Genomic DNA, 24,339 nt, shown 5'->3' on the forward strand with positions numbered 1-24,339 from the left:
GTAGACGATACACCCAGCTTATTTGCGGCATCTCGGAGAGAGAGGTTAGGGTTTCGCTTGAAACTACCGGCAACTCTCTTTGTCGTCTCAGCGGCTTCCGGTTTTCGATTTCCCCCCGATCCAGACTTCCTGGCTGTCGACAAACGTTCCCCAAACACTTTAATTACATTTGTAACGGTTGATTTGGCAACTTTTAGCGATTTTGCCAACTTTGCGTGCGAGTAGCTCGGATTTTCGCGATGCGCGAGCAAAATTTTGATACGCTGCTCTTCTTGCTTGGACGGCATTTTGACAACTGAAGAGTGAATTCCAAAATCAAAATAGGAGCAACATTCTACACACACACACCTTCAAAATGAGGGGTGTTCAGGTTTTTTAAATGCAAAATTGAAAGAAATACGTCAAGTTGATATTGACCAAATTTTGACCGTATTTAGTACTACTGAGAAAAACTCCAAAGGAATCAGAAGAATTTTGAGGAGAATTTTCTGCTTGAATTGGTAGAAATTGGAAGCAAATTTCTGAGTAAATTTCAATAGTTTTCTGTATATAATCTCTAGAGTGTTTTGAAGAAAATTATGTGGATATTACCAAAGAGCGTTGAAGTTCCGAGATGAATTTATTAGATAATTTAATGAAATTCTTGAACAAACCCCATAAAAAGTTCCAAGGTAATTCTGACTTGGAGAAAAATTTAGATACTGAGACTTCAGATAAGTTTTTATTTAAAAAATTGAGATCTTATATCAATATCCCGTAGGTGCATGGTTAACAGAAATATTCAAAAGGCAGGACTTTTAAGCCTTGCTAACTTAAAATAAATCAAATGTCTTAGACTTCTTAGCATCTAAAGTTCCTTGCACTTTGCTAGTTAAGAAGATACTAAACAAAAAAAAATCTAAGCTCTACGGCACTAGATGTTTTTGAGATTTGAGGTTTAAAATAATTTGCGATCTTTGGAAATTTGTACACATTTAAAATTGCAAGCTTGAAGATTTTATTTGAAGGCTCCGACAATTTGTATCTAAATAATTTGTGTACACATCAGAAATTGTTCAAAACCATCGACGAGTTCGTATACATTTTTCCGAGCGCACACAAACTTTAAACAAATTGCGTCGAAAAACTAAACAAAGGCACTAATGCGTGTTGCACAAAGTGATTAAAAAATGCATTTTTTTTTTTGCACAAATCAAATTAAAAGTCAGTTTGTTTTCAGCTGTGGACACAGCTACATTTGTTGCTCTCGGTGTTGATCACGCTATCAACGGTTGTTAACTCGGTGCCCATATTGTTTTCGTGCGCTTTATTAATCGCCTGCAGCTCGGCCAGTAACTCTTTGCCGGCACTATTGGAGCAAAATTGTCGACAACAATAGTTGAGATAAAGCAAACTTTACGAAGATCGTCTTCTCCTCAACAATTCGATATTTGGCCTATATGTCACCATGATTTGCCTCTAATGATTTAACGATGTTTACAATCTCGTCCAAGATTGGCCTTGACCTCCCATATGGATAGGAAAAACCATATGGGAGGTCAAGGCCAATCTTGGACGAGATTGTAAACATCGTTAAATCATTAGAGGCAAATCATGGTGACATATAGGCCACATATCGAATTGTTGAGGAGAAGACGATCTTCATAAAGTTCAAATCTGAAGCAAGCAAGCATTATGCCCTAGTGCATAACCCGGAGCAACTAACTTTCCAATATGCTAATGTAAAGCCAGTTGAGGTACGAATGTCGCTGCCGGAGGCAACGTGCAATACGTGCGAGCGTACGATCTGCCAACAGAAGTACAAGATTGTGATCTAAGGTTGGTGCTAGCAAATTACCGGAAAGTGAAGGGTGTCATTCAGGAAAAATTACCTGTCCCATTGGGCCTCGATATGTTCACAAGAGTGCGAGGTGTTTACATGGTCGTGGAAAAGGAGATTCGATCCTTGCTTAATTTCCTCGCTTCAGAAGGGGAATAAATTATATTCGAAAGATAAGGATAAATGCTTCCTCTCAAAGGCGGAGGGGCACCGGATGAATTTCTGCCCCAAGCGGAGGGACCGTAAACAGCAGCAGCTTTGAAAGCAACCACATCCAAAAGCAGGATGTAGAAAAAGAGGACGATAAAGCAGTTCGTACGCTGGTGTAGCTGCTGGAGGTGCATCGTCGGACTGCAGCAGCCAAGAAACAGAGAAAGGGATAGATGTGCTGCATGAAGAGGTGATGAAAATGGACGTGGCCACCCCTGTAACTGAAATCGAAACCAAACCTCAACTGACCTGGATCCAGCAACGGCAGAAGCATTGGAATGATCTTTAGCAGTACGAAGCTATGCAGAAGAAGAAATAATAAGAACTCAATCCCCCTAAATGTACATCAACAAATGTTAGTCCCTCGGCTTCTTTTAGCTTCTAGAGGCAATGAGTCTTCAAAATAAACACCATGGAAAAAAAATAACAGTCTGGGAAATCCTAATACTTACCAGAACAAATTTTCAAATGATCATTAACTATCTTTGAGTCATGAAAATTAAATGTCAACGCTTTTGATAGCGGTTTTCCATCCCCTATTTGTTAAAGTTTTGAGATAGTATGAGCACGTTCATTTTTATACTTTCATTTTTAGTATAAAGGCTCGATAAAAATTACCGGAGAATGATAAGGTTTCTGCATAAGGAGTGTTCTTTAAGAAAATCCAATTTTTAAAATACTCATATCTATCTTACTAACTTACTACTCTCTACTACCATTTTTATTTTTGTTGAGAGGAATCATTAAATCATGATCTAAGCCTAAAATAAAGAAAAGAAATCCAAATGCTAGCAAAATATGGTTTTCAAAAGAAACAAATTTCTGGAAAAAAGGATTTTTGCAAAATCTATTTGACTTCTTTAAATGGGATGGTTCAAAGCTGGCTATATGTTATCAACATGATATCCATCAACATTTAGGCGAAAGATTTTTGCCATGACTAATTTTTGATGTGTACAATCTTTAACTCTCAAACCCCCAACGTCTGATACTGAAAAATGCTAAAACTAGCATAAATCCACGATTTTTAAACCGGTGTTGTGTCTATCCATCTAAAAAAACAGCAAACTCCTCAAATGTTGACGAGTTTAAAAGGATTTAGAAAAAAAAATCTTTTTTATTCTGCAAATATTTAATTGAAATGGAACAGTCTTTAGACGATGGGGGTTTAAAAGTTAATCAACAACAAACATGGAATCTTTACTTCGTGTGCAAAAATCGTGTGAAATAAATTAAAATATAAGCATTCATATTTTTTACTCCCCTCATATACCTAGAACTCGTTCCAATTCAACCTAGATCAAAAACATGCCATCTTACCGGATCGTGCCGTGTAATCAAAAATATAACCTTTCATTTCCATCATCGGGAGTGAGCCGCACCTTCTGAACCACATCTCTGAATACCAGGAATTGTTCGAACCAACCGAACCTTACACAGTTACTTTCTTTTAGCATGTTCAGGGTACATGTTCGCTTCGTTTTCATTCCATCAAACGGAACAGAAAAAAAATATGAATGAATGCAACAGTCCAACCGGAATGTTCATTCATTTGCTCCTGACTAAATAGAACAAACACAGGCTTCTCTGTTTGGCAGGGAAATTTTCCACCTGAACTAATATTTTCTTTGCTTTCTGTGCTCTTGGTATTACATCTCTCTTGCCAGTAACTAGAAGTCAGGTTTCAATTTATGCTTCTACCACCCTTTCTCTATTTTTCTTTTCCATTGCGCGTAGATAATCTCCTGGAAGACCTGCAGGCCAGTGTATCCCGCCCTGGCAGTTCATTAGGGCAACCCCTCGCCGGAGGCTACTCGACAACGACCCGTGAAGTGCAATACCTGCAGCCAGCCAATGTTACCACCGTGGCCCGGGAGCGCTCCATCAGTCCCAGCTTCCAAACGGTTAGTATCTCTTACAGGTACCTTACCTGGATATGTATGCAATTCACTGTGTGGTCGCCCCTCGACCGGTCAAGGTTGCACAAGAGCGAGTGTTTCTCATTTAGTTTTAGTACATGGCCTAATGGTATGAACAGTATGGAACGTGTTAGGGTGGTCCGTTAGGCCAGACATCATTTTGATACACTATAGTCTTTTGAACCATCCTACCATGCACTCGCCCAGTCTGAACGATTTTCTGCTCTCATTTCATGACCCGTTGCACCGCCCACGAATGGATTATTTTTCGAATTGCAACACGCGTGCCACCGCCGGTTTAGAACGACCGCAAGGTATACAAAACGGCAAAGTACGAATACAAGAGCAGTAGCACCTCTGGCAGCGGCGGCGGTACCGGCACCGGGGGAGCACCCACGGCAGGCACCGAAGGGGTCAGCGAGGTTTACCAGCGCAACATTAATCAACTCGACACTCTGCTAAACGACCTGGAACGGGAGCGAGATTCGTCGTTGGATCGCAGTAAGTATCAACGATGATTTTCCGCAGGAAAAGAAAAATATTTATCATCCTCTTCCAAGAACAAGGAAATTTATTTCCATTTAATTTGAAAATTGACAAGGACCCGTCGGTGACGTGACAGTGAAACGTTGTTTTTCCTCCTTTGCCACATTTACATGGATGATTAATCAAGAACGAGGGATGGGCGACCAACAACATCGCAAACGGTTGGCAAAAGTGTTACAATGTCATCCGAGTTCTAAATTTAGTGGGAAGACCCAGCGCAGGGCGAGACGCTGTAGTTCATTCACGATGGACGACGGTGCAAAGCGAGTCGTGAAAGAAAATAAAACAGTAATTCAACGGCATCTACCGACGCCAGCAGGTTGGATGATTCATCGGAGAAAAGTAAAATACAAATTGCCGTGAGCATTGAAATAGCGGCTGAGGTGATGCGGCATCCCGATGATCTCGCAGATTTTGTTTATATTTATCGTAACGTGCTGTTTTGCGCTGACGGTGCATGGATTTTGAATTCACCATCGGCGTTTACCGCCGTTGGATTTGTTGATAAGTTCTAGGGTCTAGGCGTGGAGTCGCTTCCCTAGTCGATCAGTTGCATAATGTTACAGTTGTACGCAGGGTTGCTAACAGTTTTCAGAAATGGCTGAATTGTTTGGGCACATTGGAAGAAAACTGGATCCTCATGAAAATTGTATTGTCTTGCAAACATGCAAATTTGGGAACTTTTCAAATATGTTTTACCTAAGTTTTTTTTTGTGTATTTAGTAAGACTTCACTTTTAAACAAACGTCAAAGATCCGAAAATCTTTAAATCAAAACTGATCAATACTATAAGTAGTTGTAGTATTATTAAGCATTGTTAACATTTTTAAATGGAAAAGATCTCAAAATTTTCCATTACAAATCTATTTATTTGATCAATAAACATTGACAAATGGAATCCAATATAATCGACATTGTCATTTGAGAAAATGTATCACTTTTTTTTCCTATGTTGGGGAAATAATTCTACCGCGACCATTACTTTGATCTATTGTGGTATATCTTTTTTTTTAATTATGCCATAACGTAGTTGTAAGCCACTATTGTTTGAGTAACTACCACTACTTGTAAGCAATTATCCCAACCAGGTAATATATTCCTTTTGAAATTTATTACCTGATTGGGAGCAGCAGCCCAGATTTTCCAAGGTCTCATCAGACCCTTATCAAGATATCTGCATCGATTATGAAAAAGTGCAACACAGTCACACAGCAAAAGTTCCGAGCTTGCACTCTTTAAGTTACAAAAGCGATATTTATCTTCATGAAGTTTACCAATGATTTTCAGGTGATATTTAGAAGGACAGTGTCCTGTAATCAAACCAGCGTATCTACTCTAATCTTTTTTAGAAAGATTAAGTTATTTTTGGGTATGCAAATCGTTCGGCTTTATAAAACGTTTAGATTGCCGAGAATTTAAGGTACTGGTCCAGTTTGTTTTTTTCCCAGTTTTTTAGCTCCATTTTTAAAGCCCAAAAAGAAAGTCCAAAAAATAGTTCAGGACCAATGAATTTCGTGGATGACCCTATTTTTGCCAATTCATCAGGTTTTTCGTTCCCTTTGATTCCACAATGACCAGGAACCCAATAAAGGTCAACCGTATTTCGACAGGACAGTAATAGTTTAGTACATTCCCACACCAGTTTAGACGTGTAAGTTTTTGATTTCAAAGCATTCAGTGCCGCTTGACTATCTGAACAAATGCAAATATTCGCATTTTTATAGTTCCTTTTTATGCAACTCGTTGCACATTCTAAGATAGCATATATTTAAGCTTGAAATACTGTCAACTATTTTTCCATGGACACCGAGAAGTCAACCCCAGGGCCGGTAATACCAGCCCCGACCATATAGAAAATTACTGATCCAGGACTAATGTTCAGTCTTCCTGCATCCCAGTCATCACGAGTCACATCAGGAACTTGGAAATTTTGATTGAAATAATGTCGCTTTAGCATACAATCTTCGTTTATCAATATTCGTTGACTTATCTGAAACTCTTTTAGAATGCTCAAATGTCCAATAAGATCTCCATCGAAGAAATTCATGGACCGTTTGAGCCTTAGAGTACTTTTAACTGCATCCATTTGAATAAATTGATGAAGAGGAAGGATATTGACTAAAGTATCTAAGGCTGTAGATGGAGTACTACGCATTGCTCCAATTATGGAAATAGTAGCAAGCCTTTGTAGCTTGTTTCGTTTGACTTGTCCCGTTTGTTGCTTAGTTTTTGGCCACCATATAAGTGAGGCGTAGGTAATCCTGGGTTTAACTATGGCAAAGTAGGGGAAATGTCTCTAATGTTGGCCTATGGATCTAAGATTGGGCCCATCGCTAAAAATCTGATATTTATCAATTTTATCTAGATGAACGCGTTATTGGGACGTTACTAATCGATATTTTTGGTTGCTATTGAAAATTTAGTCGATTGCTGAATTTATGTATGGGCCCAAATTAGAGACACTTAGGCCGACATTACCTGCATTTCCCCTATATCCAGTGTATCATATTTGCCTTCAGACCCCATTTTTTCCAAACGTTCTTTTGCAGGTCCAAAATGCATTGGTTGCTTTTCCTACTTGTTGCTCAATATGTTTGTTCCAGCAGAGTTTACTATCTAAAGTTACTCCTAAAAACTTTACTTCTAAAGATAGTGACAGCTTTACGTCTCCTAGTTTAAGATCAGTGACAGAGATTTTACGTCTTTTAGTAAAAGGTACACTAGTTGTTTTTGTAGGATTGACATTCAATTCCTCATCTTTGTACCACGATAGTGTGAATTTTAATGCTTTTTGCATTCTGTCGAAAACAACTTTATCAAATTTTCCACGGACTATAATGACAATATGATCCGCAAACCCAATTATTTCGAATCCATGATGCTAAAGTTTTTAATGAAGGTCATCAACAACTAGCGACCACAGAAGGGGAGAAAGAACACCTCCTTGAGGACAGCCTTTTGTAGCTGTTACTTTCACTACTGAATCTCCTTGATTAGCTTACAATTTTGAATATGTGCTGGAAAAATTTCATCTGGGCCAGGGGATTTATAAGAACTTAGAGTAAATATTCTATTGACATTTCTAGCCTACATAGTGAGACATTTGTTTCGGTAGATCTATCACGTTCACCACGGTCTGAAGATGTGGCATTTTGCATGCAAACATGATTTTGTTGTTGATCATCAGTAGGAACGGACCCTGGAAAATGGGTTTTCATCATCAGTTCCAGAGTTTCATTCTGTAAAATGACCGTCAGTCTTTTTGGGAGTTCCAAGACCGTTAGTGTTGCAGTTTCAGGAGTGTTTTATAAATGTATCACTAACTAATGCTCCAAGTATCCATTAAAAATTTATTTCGCATTTTTTTATATAAAGGATGTCCACAGTTAAATTCCATCACTTTCAAAAAGTTGTAACATTTTACCCTTTGGGTTAACTTTAAAGAAATTTTGGGTGAGATAGCCTCAGCGTGAATTGTTTGAAAATGGAGTCGAAGAAACAGCGCGGGAAAATTTTGCACACTCACCTCAACAACCCACATTTTTCGCACCGAGCCATCGGAAAGATGTTGGGAATCTACTGTTTCTCGTGTCATGAAACGTTTTGGAGTACAATGTCCGTTGGTGAAGTTATCGATGCTGCTGGGTTGGAGCCGTTGTGGATGCCGGTCGTTCATCTGCTGCGTCAGGCAAACCTAACCTTGAATATGCGTATCGATGCTGTGAAACAGCACGCCTGTCCCGATGCCTTGAAGCGAGCTTGATCACAGCATCGCCCCGCATGTTGCATGTGTGGTACTATGACCGTTAACAAATATTGCATTTCCAGATTTCAATTCTAAAATTAAAGTTTAAAAGCATTTTAATTAATACTTCAAAATATGATGCCATTAATAATGAAAAACTGTATAAAACTGGATGAATTACCAAAATACTGGAAGATTTCAAACTTTATCTGTTTGACTGCATGAGTCTAAAAAAACTAGAAGAACCCAGTATAAACTGGAATGTTGGTATCACAGTTTGTACGAAGATAAACGAAACACGCAAAAAAAACTCTTTTGACATCTGGTGGTGGTTTGTTTACATGGACTTAAACAAATAGAATTTTTACTAAAACTTTTTTTTTTTTTTTGAGTGGGACATTTTTTTCAAGAACATAGCCGGATAACATATCTCATACTCATTTTCATTTTAAAACTCAAATCCACTTGAATCGACTAACAGGCAAAGGTAAACAAACCACTACTGGATGTTAATTGGGTGTTTACATCTGTGCGGATTTACTCACGCTAGTGTACTCGCCAACTAGCACGAATTTCAGTTGCTCCTGAAATTTCATGCTGGTAGACGCTGATGCCCTGTTTACATTATGCTATTGAGCTTTTTCGCTAGCAACTAGCTCATTAGCGCTAGTGAAATAGTATAAGTGTAAGCCCCATAAACGATGAGCACCATCGTGTTCACTCGTGACGTCAGCTTGCAGAATCCTATTCGTGAACGAAAAATAATGATATCCGGAACTGCTAGTCTGAATTCATGACATAGTTCCCGTAAACGTGATCGACTCAATCACAATTTCTTGAAATACATCCCAAATCCATGAACTTATTTCATGCCTGTTCAGCGTGCCCAACGATTTCGTAACGCTACATAAAACACAAAGAAAAATCATGATTCCGTGATCCAACCCATAAGTTTGGTTTTCGTTTAACGGCGCCGGTGGTGTTGTGGTAAGCGTGATTGCCTCTCACCCCAGCAAGCCTGGGTTCAATCCCAGTCGGCGCCGCCGGTATGTTCTGAGGCATAACATCTCTGATCATCTGAGGGAAGTAAAGTCGTTGGTCCCCTGTTCATGAGTTGATGAGTCGATAGGTAGGGTCCAGGTGCCTTCCTGGCACGTCGGTAGCATTGGTGCTCAGCACGGAAAACAAGATCGACGGAAAAAACAAACCAAAGGAAGGTTGTCGTTCCTAAAATCGTGAATCACATGCAAAGGTGCAGCTGTCATTTTCAGTTGTTGTCGAATTTATCCTTGCAGAGTGCTCGGATCCGGCGAGAATAGTGTGTCAGAATGGTGGTCCAACACAATGCCACACACTAAGATTGTTTCACCGAAATCTGTGAAATTTTACCGAAATCTCAACAGCTGAACGTTCGGTAAACAGTTCGGTGATTTTTCACAGATTTCCTGTAATTTTTCATCGAATATCTGCGAAAAATTACAGGAAATCTGTGAAAAATCCGAGGGGGGCGACTCTATCTACGATGCAGAAAAGGTTGTGTTTTGCTGTGGCTAGCTGCACGCACGCTGAGTATATAAAAGGAAGTTTTATGTCGATTTTGAAGATTTCCTGCAAAAAGATGAAGCACGATGCAAGTAGATGCGAGAAATGAAAGATGATTTTTCGAAGATTGATTTTTTGAGCATCTAGAATTGAGATTTAGATGTGTCACCCCCCTCGGAAAAATCACCGAACTGTTTACCGAACGTTTAGCTGTTGAGATTTCGGTAAAATATTCTTAGTGTGCAGTGTTGTTGATTTGTTGAGTAGAAAGTGTGTCCATACCATCTGCTGAACAGATGCCTGCTGCCAGTTTGGGGTGTTGATGAAACCTGAATCAAGCCTTCCGTTGTTGTCCTGCCACTTCTTCACTTCATTTAAAATATTGAAAAGTATTTTATGGTTGGCATTTTACAGTTTATGAACCAAGTTTCCAATTACGAGAACAGGTTTACGATATCAAGCCCAACTCATGAACATAAATTATGTTTACCGGATCTAAATCATGATTTTCAGAACAGAGTTCATGTACTGAAAATAAAATTTAGTTTATACAACGAAAGCGTTTGTTTCACGAATTATTTCGTTGTTGTCTGCAACGAAAAGTTTTCGTACATGCTAAGCCACTAGTTTCGTTTAAATTTCCAAAATCATTCACTTCCTAACATTCGTGTATTTTACGAAGCGTTACCATACTCGATACGAATATTTTGACGTAGAACTACGTCTTTGTCGACTATACTGGGGGTGCAAATCAAAAAATATGTATGGTAAAAAAGTGTTAGGTTTTGAACGCTTGTAACTTTGTCATTTATAGTTGAAGTTAAAATCCAAATACGCCTATCGATAGGATATTACTTTACGAAGCTGCTGCAATAAATTAAAATATATATAAAAAAATTTGTTCAGTCGTCATAATCGAGTATCCTTAGTTCCACATCGTTCTGCTTTAACCAGCGCTGCTGTCGTGTCTAAGCTCATTTTCGCTTTGGACGGCGTGGCGCTAGCAAATCCGCACAGATGTTAACACCCCTTCAGTTCACCATCTACTGGTTGGGACGCTGGAGAAATTCAAATTAATTTGTAACAACCTATGGAGCTATAAATTTTGGTTGGATCTATTTTTACCAGCGCTAATTTAGTCCAAGAAAGTCTAAGAAACTTCTTCTTAAAGCTCATTACTATAAAGAAAAAGATTTGTTTTAATGATTAACGTTATTTTGATTTTATTATGTTTTCAAATATAGCTCACTTTTAATTAATTTTGTCATAAACAGGGTTCGCTTTAGAACGTCCACAAGTGGAATGTTTACTTTTATTTTCAAAGTTTTTGTGCAGTTTAATACTGCTTACAGATGTAAACTTCGTGCTAGCAGACTATTATTGCATTATTTTATTGAAAAGATTGAATATTTGGCAAAATTTCTAATGTATATTTGTATCATGGTTGGACCTAGTTAGTTCTTGCATTGGCTGTCATGTGTGCTTCGGTTTGTTTACAATTTCCTTCGCACGCAGCAACATAATTTTCTGTTTACTTTCCTAGTCACAACTTTCTTAAACAGTGCATAGAGGAAGTAGTTGAATTCTCATGTGATTTGAAGCATCGCATAATGGATTAAGATCCAAGACTTTCCATGGTGTTTCTGGAAATTGACTGGATCCTGGCTATTCCGAATAACTGCCATTGAACTGGTTCTTGAATTTTAATGTGAGAGTGGTTTGAGATCATATTCAGAAACTGGCCACTTTTTCAAGGGTATCGAAACATGTCCAGGTGTGGCCAATGTGGAACAGGGCCCTTCAAATGACTACAATTGAACTTTGAAGTGTCACATGATAAGTTTTATTCGTTTGAGGTCACAATTTGCCTCATGCCTTCTCCTAATCTCCCTAATTTTCAATTAATGTAATTATTGGAAACCAGACGTTTGATTTGAGAAAATACACAGTATTCTATTTAGAATCATTCTACGAACACGCTGTAAGCTACATAATGATGATGCATGATAATTTTATGTTAGGGTTGTCCTCCAAATTGGAGAACAAAGAGGTGCTTAAACCCCGTATGATCGTTATACCTCTTCCTCCCCTACTTCGTTGACATATGAACCAACATTTTGTTCAATATTTAAAGTACCGTCTTAGCCGGCGCCGGTGGTGTAGTGGTAAGCGTGACTGCTTTCTCACACCCCAATGGGTCTGGGTTCAATACCAGCCGAGGTCGGTGGGATTTTTCTGAGGCATAAAAATCTCTGGTCACGTCTTCCTTCGGAAGGGAAGTAAAGCCGTTGGTCCCAGCCCATGTGTGTTGAATGGGTGCGATATCCTACGCAGGTGTGGAAGCTGCCTTCCTGCACATTCGATTGCCGTCAATGGATAGCAATCGATGTCCATCGGTGATTGGCACTAGATTGTGGAACAGAGACCAACGTTAAATAAAGGAAAGAAGAAGATAAAGTACCGTCTTCACTTTCTTCTCTGCTTCAGAAATCTAATTTAAAGCTAATGATGGAGCTACTGAAAAAAAAAATTAATGTTTTTTTTGGCAATTGTTTTATTCCACAACATGCATGGTGGCTTTGTGGACTATACTGGGATGCTACTCAAAAATATATAAAGGCTTGTTTAGGATTCCATATTTGAATTTTCATAGTTTATTACATTTTAGAAAGATTTTAAAAAGATTAAGACAGAATAAAGTAGTCAAAAATGCAAAGTAAAGAAGTCAAAAATGCAGTAGTCTAAAATGCATGCATCAATTTTGCGTAGTTCTACGCCATGCTGCGGTCGTGTCTAGGACACAACCCTTTAGTTTTTTTAAACTAAGGATGGATATATTCGTGTGAAAAAAATAGAAAGAATGAAAATATAACGAATCATCCGTATACTCACAAAAAATATGTTAACATTTTACGAAAATCAATACAAAGTATCACGATCATTTCTCTGGAAAAGAAAACTGTCTTTTTTTGGAAGTCATAATAAAAACTTGATTGAATTGAATATTTAATATTTAAAATAAATCCATCACATGGTGGTTCCTTCACTCTGCACCAGTAGCTTCTAAAAACCGCGGCATGCACCAAAGGCCATATCCTACGGCACCGCAGCATGTCTCCAATGAACAGCCTAACGCCTTCCCGACCAGTCAGTGAAACGGTCTCGATAAAGTATCCTGCTTCGAATGACATCCATGCGATGACCTTGGGGATTTTTTGAGTAGGCTGTGTCCAAGATCTCTATACGGTCTATGTCCACCGAAAAATTCACGGGCAAAGATTGACATAAAATTAGGATTAGTTGATGATGGATTTAGTTTGCTGCAGCTGCAAAGCTGCATCGACGCCGGTGATCGGGCCAAAAAAATAACACAACACTTCCATAGTCCAATGATGATGTTGAACGAATCCAGAAACGTCCACTCACGAATATATTCTTCTAGCTGTCACACAGCTGTCACACACTCTGTACCACACACGAATTGGTTGGTAATAAAAATGAGCGTCCAATGCAAGAATACACGAATGATTTTCGTAAGTGAACGAATAGTTTTGTAGTTTCACGAATTAACGAATGATTTTCGTATGCAGTTTTTACGTCTGTACGAAATTCAGTTCTTGTATTTTTACGAATTAAGCGTAATGTTAGCATCATGCCTGATAATATAATATGTGATATCTACAAAACCCATTGATACGAAATGAGCCTAAGCATTTTTTTTTTGTATCATTTCAGGCCAACGAAGCCTCCATCGGGTTGATTCAGGATTAAAGTAAGATATAAACTCGATGTCGGTTTATAAAATGTTCACCTAAGCTCCATTTTCTGCTTTTCACAGTGAACCTGGAACGAAAATCATCAAAACCACCACCACATACTCATCGGCCGGTGGTAAGCAACCGGTCTCCCGGGAGCTGGTCTTCGATTCCCCTGGGAGCTACGAAGTCCGTCAGTCTCGTTCCCGGCAGCGAAGTCCATCGTACGAGAATGCTCCCACCACAGTGAAGAACGTTTCCTACAGCTCCGACAGCAGCGGAATCTACGGAGGTATCAACCGATCCCGCACGGCAACACCCGTCCGATCCGAACAGTATTACACCGAAACGAGAACCGTTTCACCAAACTCGGACCATGTCCCGCGGAATGTTCACTACAACGAAACGGTCAGTGTGGACACGGCTCCGGCTGCCAAGGCACTGGCCAATATTTCCCTCTCGGAAGGCATTCTGCCGCGGCCGAATACGAAGGTGACCACCACCGTGAGTGTTAATCAGTAATTTCCGCTACGTGAATTTTGAATGATCTACGTTTATTTTCGTTCAAGGTACGCACCTATACATATGAACTTCCGCCGGACAGTGAGTTGAATCAGACCTTATCATATCGCAACGAATCGTTCAATCAAACTGCTAACACCTTGCCGGTAGCTTACCCAGAGCGTGAGTTATCACCAACGCATCACGTCAATCCAAGCTCCAAGACAGTCTTGGTCAAGAATGAAACAATCAACTCATCCAACAACGTTCAAGAATACCCGGTACCAACAATTCTCGATCACCAGTTGCCACCTAATACGGCCAAAACAATCTACTACAAGAAAGATACCAAGCAGTCAACTACCAACTACTATCCCGAGTATCCCTCCGGACCAGGACCTCATCCAACTAATTTCAAGGCCATTGGAGCTCCACCAGCCGGTGACCAACCTCCCTACCCGCCAGGACCGAACACCTACATCTACCGCGAGGAACGTACCAACACTGCAAACAATCGATACGGATCCCCAGTTCCGTACGGGGACTACCCGGATCGCAATGGAACGTACCCAAGGGATCCCCCCCAGCCAACAACAGTGACGTACAAATACAGTTCGACTACCAGCAATGCCTCCAGGAACATCTACCCTCCGCCGTCAGAGCGAGAACCACTGCTGCAGCCATTCCCGACGGACGGTATCCCACAGAGCGAGATCGATGGAAATCCCCCCAAACGGGTTGAAGATCTGATGGCCACGCTTGGAGAGGTGAGATAGAAAAAAATACGTTCGTTTTCTTTACTTCAAAATTTGCTGCACGCTAAAAAATAATGAAAAAATAACATGCGACGTAGTCTGCTACAAACGATAAAAATTGAGCTTGTAATGAAATTGTACATGTAATTTTATAACTTTGGGTATGTAACTGTCTCAAACATGTAAATTAACAAACTTGTCATGTAATTTTACATGCAGATCATGTAAACTTGCATGATGATCATGTGCATTATATAATTTCCATGTAAATCATATGGTATTACACGTTTTCTCTTGGTAATTTACATGTGTTAACATTGGCATAAAATTTACAAGAAAAAGATGGAATTTCTCAACAGTTGTTTAGCTGTATGGGTGACCTTCAAGTTTTCAGAATTCATCCTCTTGAAGAATCTATATACACACTTAGAAAAATTCATGCAAATTTAGGTACGCATATGCGACATATGCGAGCGTCAATTTGACATAGACAAATTGAGTCATAATAGACGCAAAATTAAACTCAATTAAACGTACTTTTCGTCGAATAACGATCTTTTCAGCCTCGGAGCAATTAAATTTAAATAACATGTCTCATCCTTTATGTCAAAGATGGATTCCATCACGTGTAAAATTAGGTATTTCTAAGTATGTATTTCATATGGAGTTTGCCAAACTTTAGATGGAAATTACTCTATTTTCTTTCGTTCTTTGATTATTAATTTATGTGATAAGGCTCAATCGAATTAACTTTACAGAGCCGATGATCCTTGTTCACTTTATAAAACTTCGTAAAACTATAGTCAAAAGGTACAACACAACAAAAACTTTATCTTCCGCTATCCAATAAGCCTGCTCCATCAGAATGGGATGCCGTTTTCAGTTGTTGCATTGTATGGCAATATCGCCAATGGGGGTCAGAGCGCTTCCATTGCAGCAATGGACGCAAAACGTGGTCAGCACTCACACAATCATCACTAAACGGGTGCTTTCCAAAGTCGACGACGCATCGCCTGAAAGAACTGCTGATGAAGAACAATGAGGAAGACCACACAATGGTTGCTGCCGAGTAAACAGATCCATTCAAATATGACAACCACAATATTTTCGAATCTTGAAGCCCCCCATCCCTTATTTCATGCTTTTTCTCATACCTATTACACGTGCTATGGCAAATTATAGCCCTTCCCCTTCAGAGTAGACGTCATCTTTCCTTTTACGATATTTCACTGTAATTTCCTAGAAATCACTCTGAAGAAAAAATTTGAAATTACATAACATTTTTTCTTCTTTAATTTCAGTAGGAGTAGGGTTGTGCCAAGGGCCTGACATCTTCTTCTTCTTCTTCTTCGCATTTCAAGCTTATTGCATTTCGCATATTAGCCTATTGCGTGCTCTCAACTTACTGTTCTAGATGCACTTCCACAGTTATTAATTGAGAGCTTTCGATGCCTGTACCATTTTTGCATAAGTATAATTGTGTGGCAAGTCCAATCATACTTCTATGCCCAGGGAAGTCGAGAAATTTTCCAACACGAAAAATTCCTAGACCGAACCGGGAATCGAACCCAGCCACCTCTAGCATGGTCTTGCTTTGTAGCTGCGCCTTTACCGACAGAGCTAAGGGAGGCCCTAAAAGGACCTGGCCAAGGTTGCAAAGACTCATTTCAGCTAAAACAATGTTTTTCTAAATTATGAAATAATTAGATGCCATGATCAAATTTTGAATTGGTAGGATACAAGAAGAGGTTGCAAAGAATGTGTTTGACATATTAAACCTGTTTATTTCACTTCATGAGAGTCACAATCAGCGATTTTTCACAAACTCACTCACTCACTCACTCACTCACTCAGCGATCAGCAAATCGCTGATTGTGACTCATAGAAAGCAAAATTTACAGGTTTTATGTTTCCAACGCATACTTTGTAACTTCTTCTTGTAAGTTACAAGTAAAACATGCCATCATACCATCTTTTGGTTTTATTATTCCGAAAAACATTATTTTAGCTGAAATGAGTCTTTGCAACCTTGGACCTGGCATGTCGCATCCGTATTGTAGCCAGCATTCAAAGTAGGTATAACATGTCTGGTTTCCATGGTAACACATGCGCATGCATACGTTGTCAGGCTGGGCTCACATTATGAGCCCTCGCTTATGTTGACTACTACCAGTTGTTGCTTGTAGAGATAGGCATGTAAGTCCCGTGGGTTGAGCAGATATCGATATTATCTATAATATGGCTATTATATGCTCATGCAGCCATTTCATAGCCATACAATGTAGTGGTTCTCAGAATTTCGTAAAATTTGGTACTTTTGCAACCTATCGCAATATCGTGTTTTTTTATTTTGTCATTAGGGTTATCATGTTAGGGTGGTCCAAAAAATCGGTTTTTTTCAAAAATTGCTTTTTTCGACTTTTGAACCACTGGGTCAATTTACAAAGATTAAAATATCAAATGAAAGTTAACTAAAAGACTACCATTCGTTGTGACCATGTTACAGTCGCAATAAATCAATGGAGACGCATGGTAGTCTAGTCACATAGGAGTATTAAGCGAAAACCCTAAATTTGATAACTTCAAAAATATGTAACTCAAAAAAAAACATCGCTGATTTTTTTTATGTTGTGGAAAAAGCCTAAATTTTCACGGAAATTTATAAAAATATATTGCGCCCTCTGTCTACAAATCATGAAAACCCTTAAAAAACAAAAACAATCATTTTTTTTTCAATACAAAATTTCGTTTTAATATTATTGTAAATTTTCAAAAAACATTGTTTTTAATTATCTTTTATTTGGTGTTTTGATCTTAACAATTGACCTGGTGGTTCACATTTTTTTAAAGTCATTTATAAGTCAATCAATGATTTTCAAAAGAACATTTCAATTTAAATGTGATTATTATACGTTTTTGTAAAAAGTGTTATTAATTGTCTTTCATTTGGTTCTTCGATCTTTAAAATTGACCTGGTGTTTTAAAAGTTATGATTTATTTGAAAAAGTCATTTTTGAAAAAAAAAATAATTGGGCTACCCTAACATGGAAATGATCACCCTAATGCTAAAATAAAAAAATACGGGTCTAATATTTTAACGAAATTCTAAGAACCACTATATCGTTTTCTGTGGAATGGCAGCATATTTATCGATACAATATCCTATATCGACCAAACTTCTACGTCATAGGGTGCGGCATACCTCAATTAACTTTGACGCACACCCTTTGAATCACTCTTCCGACAGTGCCGTACATTTTTTTTACATTCGTAATTTAACTATGAAGCAAAGAATTGATGCATGGAAGTTGAATGTAGCTGTTTGTCTTCGTTGTTTTGTCTTCGTTTGTCTTCGTGTTGATGGAAATGGTTCCCATATGCCGAATTAGTGCTCCGCTCTATCAGTATTAAGGGATCACTGAGTATTTTTTTAGTTTGAGAAAGATCATTTTGAAAAGAAAGGATAAGCAAATTATCTCAGCAATCTATAAAATATATAATCGGAAAAAAATGTCCACGAAAATTTGAATGGTGAAGAAAAATAGCAACGAAATCAAGAAAAATCATTGACAAGATAGGGGAAATGGCTCTAATGTTGGCCTATGGATCTATTTATCAATATGATCTAGATGAACGCGTCATTGGGACAGTACTAATGGATATTTTTGGTCACTATTGAAAATTTAGTCGATTGCAGAATTTAATTATGCGCCCAAATTAGGGGCATTTACGCCAACATTACATCCATTTCCCCTATTTAATTTTTCTAGTATTTTTTCATGTTTCAATATTTCTTATCTTTCACTGGTGGAAATTCCAGAGAGGTGTCTCTTACGGGTTTGGAGATAATGTATGCGTGATAATGTTTGCACCATTTAACACTGTGAATTTTAAAAACAAAAATGAAAATGAGCATGAGCATAATATGCATGATTGCCCACCCGTGGATGCAACTCCGTTATTGCCAGAGCAGCTGCAATCACACAGAGAACCAATAGACGTTGCTCTGGTTAAGAAAGAAATGGGTAGGAATATGTTGACTTAATAATCGTTTAAAAGAAAGCCAAGAACACCTCTGCCCTTCCGCAAGAAATCACTGGAATGTTGGATAAAAGGGTTGGGATTGCAGCAGAATTTGGTTTGGTAAACGACATACTGATGATGATTGATGTCCTAACGATTCAATAGCGCGAAGGAGCGTGACATTGAATTCATGGTATATTGCTCGGTAAGCAAAATCGGTCACCGCTAGGCCACCGAGCTCCTTATACTACAAAACATGTATGATCAAGTTTGCGTTCAACTTGTTGTTACTAGGTTTCGATATCGGTGGCGACTTATTAGTCTCGTTAGGTTAGGTATGCGATGCTAGAGGTAATTGACCACTTTGTCAAGCAGTTTTGGCGTGACTTTCTACCAGCGATTTCACAAAAGTAGAACAACTAATTTCTACTTTTTTATGAAACGCACAAATGTTGGCTACTTTTCTCGTGGTTCTAGAAGAAAAATCTCAAAATAATGTTTTATTTCAAAGTTCGAGTGGTGATAAACATCATTTTAACTGCTCAAATAAATTGGTTAATTCAGAAAAAAGTTCCTGAAATTTACCTTGAGAAACCTTGGATGGAGTGGAGAACAATGTATCATATAATTCGAGCAGTTTAAAATGACGTTTCCTACCACGTTACCTATAGCTCATACCGTAGTAGGCTGTGTATAAAAGAAAATGATTTACTTAGTTTGAAAGTTGCACCATGACGAAGTGGCAGCGTATTCGTGATTTGTCCCACGCGCAAATGTCGCAAAAAGACATTTCCATCGCCGTGGGAGTGTCCCGGTGGACCGTCAAAAGGGTTTTAGACCAAGAATAGAAGACAACTATCCGCAAAGGTGGCCACAGGTCGTCCGAGGTCAGCTCGGGTTCCGAGCGTTATCGCTGCTATCAAAAGGAAGATTCGGGTGAATCTAGTGCGTTCAATAAGGAAAATGGCAAAGGAACACGGGATCAGTGATTTTGACAGTGAAGATCGTAAAGGAAGATTGCGGGGCAAAGTCGAGGGCACGGAAAAAACTCACATGATTACCAACCGCATCCGGGAGCTACGAGTCGAACGATGCAAGAAAATCTTGAACTTCCTTAGGCGAAAAAATCCGGTAATCCTGTTCACCGACGAGAGCATGCTTACCGTCGATCCCGTATCAAATTCCAGAACCGACCGGTATATTAGTTCTCTTCCGGTAAAAGACGTGGCCAACGAGCACAAAAACGTGTATCTGACCAAGCATCCTGCTAGCGTTATGGTGTTTGGATTGGTGGCAATTTCAACAAGATGGGGCTCCGTGCCACACCTCGAACCGCACTCAGAAGTGGTTGCAGGAACATCTTCCGTTCTGGGCGAAGGATATGTGGCCGCCATCCAGCCCCGATCTTAATCCACTGGATTACTCAATATGGCGCGTCATGAAGGCCAAGGCCTGTTCTAAACGCCACCCGAGTACAGCAAGCCTCAGACAAACATTGACCCGTATCTGGAGAGAAATGGATCCAGACTACATTATTAGAACCTGCCGTGCATTCCGGAAGCGTGTGGAGGCCGTAATTGCAGCAAGTGGAAACTCGATCAATGATTAGCATAGTTTAAGACTCTGAGAAACATCCGCCCTTTGAATAAATAAAAAAAAACTCGAAAACGAAATTTTCGAGAATTTTTTTAATTTTGACATTGCTGAATGGTGCAATTATTATCATGCATACGGTAGTAGGGTAACGGACTTACTGCCCATAGTCCAAATGCAAATACAAAATTCAAACTGTCAACAATTCTGGGTTGCCAACACAACAAAATGACGCCAAAGACAAAGTTGTAGAGACAAATAAAGTCTCTCTGGAAAAATATTCACAGTACTTTTTTGGTAATTTCGAGCACAAATTCCAAACAAAGTTGTAAAACTTAAATATCTCATATAAAATCTCATAAATCTTTATGATTATAAAAAAGGCTCATAAAAAATGCAAACCATTGAAATTTTAAAATATGCAAACCATTTGAATTTTAATAGTGGTGTTGAGTACTTGGCACTGATGAAGTATGCAAGTAGCAGACGAAATACACGTATTTGGCAAAAAATAAGCAATTATAAAGAAATTTAAAGGAAATAAACCAACACACTCAAAGCTCTTCACAAAAATCGGCGAATTTTTGGTCATATTTTTTTTTTTTTTTTTTTTTTTTTTTTTTTTTTTTTTTTTTTTTTTTTTTTTCTAGTAATATTTGAGACATTCTAAACTGCTTTCTGTGTAAAAGTTACATAAATAAGCTTGCTAACAATAAGTTTAAAAATATGGCCAAAAGTTGAGGTTGAACGTTTTTTGGTCAATTTTCAAGCGCTCGTGGTTTAAAATATTTAAAAGTTTGCATTTTTTCATGAGCATTTAGAAAAAAAATAAACCTTTTAAAATGAAACATATACTTAACAAGATATTTTGTTCATTTTTTTTCCTCAAAATAATCAAAATATTTTTCTCCGAAAGACTTTACTTATATTCAGGACTTTGTCTCAAATGTCATTTCAATCAGAAGTGACATTTTCGTGCCGAATGGCCGAATTTTAGCAAAAATGTGAATGATTGCCCATCACAAACCATAATACCATAATAGTTTCCCAACATAACGTCAAATTTTGTAAGTTTTTATTACCTACAGTTATGTTAACACAAAGTCTCACTCCGATTTCAGAACGGTCAAATTACCTACACGTCGAAGCACACTCACCATACCGAAAATGGAACTGGACCGAAAAAGTACCGGGAGCCATCGCCACCGAAGGTAACCATAGTGGAAGAACCGCTGGATAGCAAAAATGTCCCCATTTCATCGAAGAATGTGGCTGGACCTCCGGTCTACTATCCTCCCGGACATGAAATGTTTGCGAAGAAGGAAAGCGAAGCTGCAGCGTGGCGAGCTCAGGTTCGTTGTTAGAAACTCTCGGCTGCGAATTACATTAAATCTGCTTCATTCAAAAACAATTTTTTTTTTTTTGCAGGGCGAATATGCCAAGGCCAGTGGAAAGTACATGTACGAAGCGGAGAGCAAATCCAAGACCACATCCAAGTCCGGAGCAGCCGTCGTGCCAGTTTGTCTTCCACTGTGTTGTGCCATGCCTTGTAGCATTATGTGAGGAAGCTAACGATGTTTGTCTGAAAATTTTCTTGAAAATGCAACTAGCTATAAGACGAAGTTAAACCCGTAGGAGACCCGCAGTTTACTTAAAAACCATTAACAAGACAGTTAACACTTTGTATTTGGGGAACAACGACGGAAAATGTGCCATTGTCAATTTTAATCTTTTGGAATAAACCTAACAGCTCTGAGGAGATCACAAAAGCCTAGCAATCGTTTAAGACTCTTTGTTATATCTCTGCAAATAAAAGCAATTTAAATGTGAATGGCAAATGGTAAATTTGTTCGAAGGTAAAGATTTTAATGCTTAAAGTGTCATAAAACCGCAGTGCCAATTAACGATATTATTTTGTTGTTATTGTATTCACTCTAATTCAAGATGCAAATAAAACCGTCAAACGAATAACCGACTGCGTTGTTGTGGTTGTATTTATCTAAACAATTTTCGTTGAATAAATTAGTTTGCAGCGAGCGAAGGAATTTGGTTGGCGGATTGATTAGCGCACGCAGTCACATTCAGCTATATACCACTCAGGCAACCGATGGATTCTGTGCGCATGCCTAGGATGGAATCACTGTCGATAAAGAGGGGTTTTGAACTGCAAGCTTGTATGAAGCATTGTACGCAAGTTGCTTGTCCGTCGGAAAGTTTCATTCAGGAAGCATAGATACTTCCAAATGATGGAGACGCATGGCTTCTCACGCTATGTTTAAAGACGACTTTTATAAAAAAGTGAATGTACCTCAATTGTTATTCCGCAGGATCATAGTTTGCGACCTCCAGTTTCATTTTCTGTGTGGTTTAAATTATTATATCGGTTTTGAAATTGTTTTTTTTTTTTCAAATATATAGGGTAGAGAACTACTTCGGCCTAATCGTCCATTTTGGGCCTATCGAGGAGTAAACTTCAAATAAATCCATGATTTCAGAGTTCACAAGTCAATTATGGGTTTGGTACGATACTTTAATTAATAAGCTACGGAACGAAGTCAATGAGAGCGCGTGATATGAAGGTTTGCATCCATAATTCCCAAAAACAAAAGAAGCGCTCCGACCGAATCAATTTTTATCATCATCCGATAGGCCGAAGTAAATTCATTGGCGTTTCAATGCATTATGCCGAGTTTAGAATCCGTAGGCCGAATTTGGCGTCAAGAAGCAGTGTTTGACTTTTGACAATATCTCAACGATTTGTTTCTCTTTATCAAATCTTACGGAAAGGTAAATAATTTTGGAAGTCATCAGTAATAATAACATTCCGTTTGGTGCTAAACTGCGCTAGATAAATAAAAACTAAGTGCGGGTTGTGCTTAATAGGCCAGAAATGGGGTAGTTAACCATATATATTTTTGTTTAAATCAAATTTGTGCCCAAATTCGGCTATTTTGACTCAGGCCTTATTTTTCAAAATTGCATATTCCATATTTTTCAATAAATCACAGCACAAAAAAGGCTCACCTTATCAAATTTACGTCTTAGGAAAAGTTGTAATTTCCGTCAAACATAAAAATTTCAACAACAAAAAATTAATGAAATATTAATTATTAGTACACATTTTGAACTTGTTTTTATACGAATAAGGTGTACTGTTTATTGTGCAGAAGACATATTTTTTACTACAAAAACTTGCTTCCTATAAACAAATCAGATAAATATTGCGTGCAAAAAACTTCGCATTGGGGATGATTTCCGACATGCCCATAGACCATGACTTCATCTTCTCGGATAGTCTCAGTTTGATTGAAGCTATTCGGTCGATGAAACAAGGTAAGCACTCATCTTAATTCCTTTCAAAGGTAAGAGAGCAGATGAGTTTGTTGGTCGAAAGATCATATATGATTGCTTTTGTATGGGTCTCCTCACATTACTCAATCCCAGGCAAGGAGAAGGCAGTCTCTCTCGCAAAGGTGGGCGCACAACAAGGCGAGATTTATGATAGAAGAATTTTTCATGATGAATTTTTCCCATTTGTACGTCAGAGTTCTCTTCTAAGTTGGCAAAACGATTGGACAAGTAACTTTCTTGGGCGGTGGTTACATTCCATTATTCCAAATGTTTCTTCGAGAGCATGGTTCAAAGGTCTGGATGTAAGTCGGGGCTTCATCCGCGTGATGTCAAGACTTATATCCGACCACTACTCGCTAGACGCACATCTCTACAGAATAAACCTCGTTGACAGCAATATATGTAGGTGCAGAACCGGTTATGATGACATTGATCACGCAGTTTGGTATTGTCCTGGTAATGACGCCTCCAGAGCACGACTGTTGGATACTCTAGTAAGAGATGTATTGAAAACCCGTGATCTTCCATACATGTAGGCGATCTACGAATTCCTTTATTTGTCTGATGTTAGAGTTTGATT

At 38.6% G+C, this 24,339-nt stretch overlaps 1 protein-coding gene across 4 annotated transcripts in view; it reads left to right on the forward strand.

The window, feature by feature from the left end:
• The window catches only part of LOC135711160 (myb-like protein U), a 62,789-nt gene extending 40,410 nt beyond the window's left edge, over positions 1 to 22,379 (forward strand). For all 4 annotated transcript variants that reach the window (XM_065233915.1, XM_065233916.1, XM_065233913.1 and 1 more), the window contains 7 exons: positions 3,767 to 3,933; positions 4,251 to 4,449; positions 13,517 to 13,553; positions 13,620 to 14,040; positions 14,106 to 14,804; positions 21,530 to 21,760; positions 21,837 to 22,379. In XM_065233915.1, coding sequence (XP_065089987.1) covers positions 3,767 to 3,933; positions 4,251 to 4,449; positions 13,517 to 13,553; positions 13,620 to 14,040; positions 14,106 to 14,804; positions 21,530 to 21,760; positions 21,837 to 21,971 — 1,889 coding nt within the window. In that variant the 3' untranslated portion in view covers positions 21,972 to 22,379. The remainder of the gene's footprint in view (positions 1 to 3,766; positions 3,934 to 4,250; positions 4,450 to 13,516; positions 13,554 to 13,619; positions 14,041 to 14,105; positions 14,805 to 21,529; positions 21,761 to 21,836) is intronic.
• Positions 22,380 to 24,339: the final 1,960 nt, after the last annotated feature.

The sequence above is a fragment of the Ochlerotatus camptorhynchus genome, unplaced genomic scaffold, assembly GCF_037179485.1.
Source record: "Ochlerotatus camptorhynchus isolate MF236.1 unplaced genomic scaffold, CSIRO-AGI_Acam_v1.1 ptg000423l, whole genome shotgun sequence".
Classification (NCBI taxonomy): Eukaryota; Metazoa; Arthropoda; class Insecta; order Diptera; family Culicidae; genus Ochlerotatus; species Ochlerotatus camptorhynchus.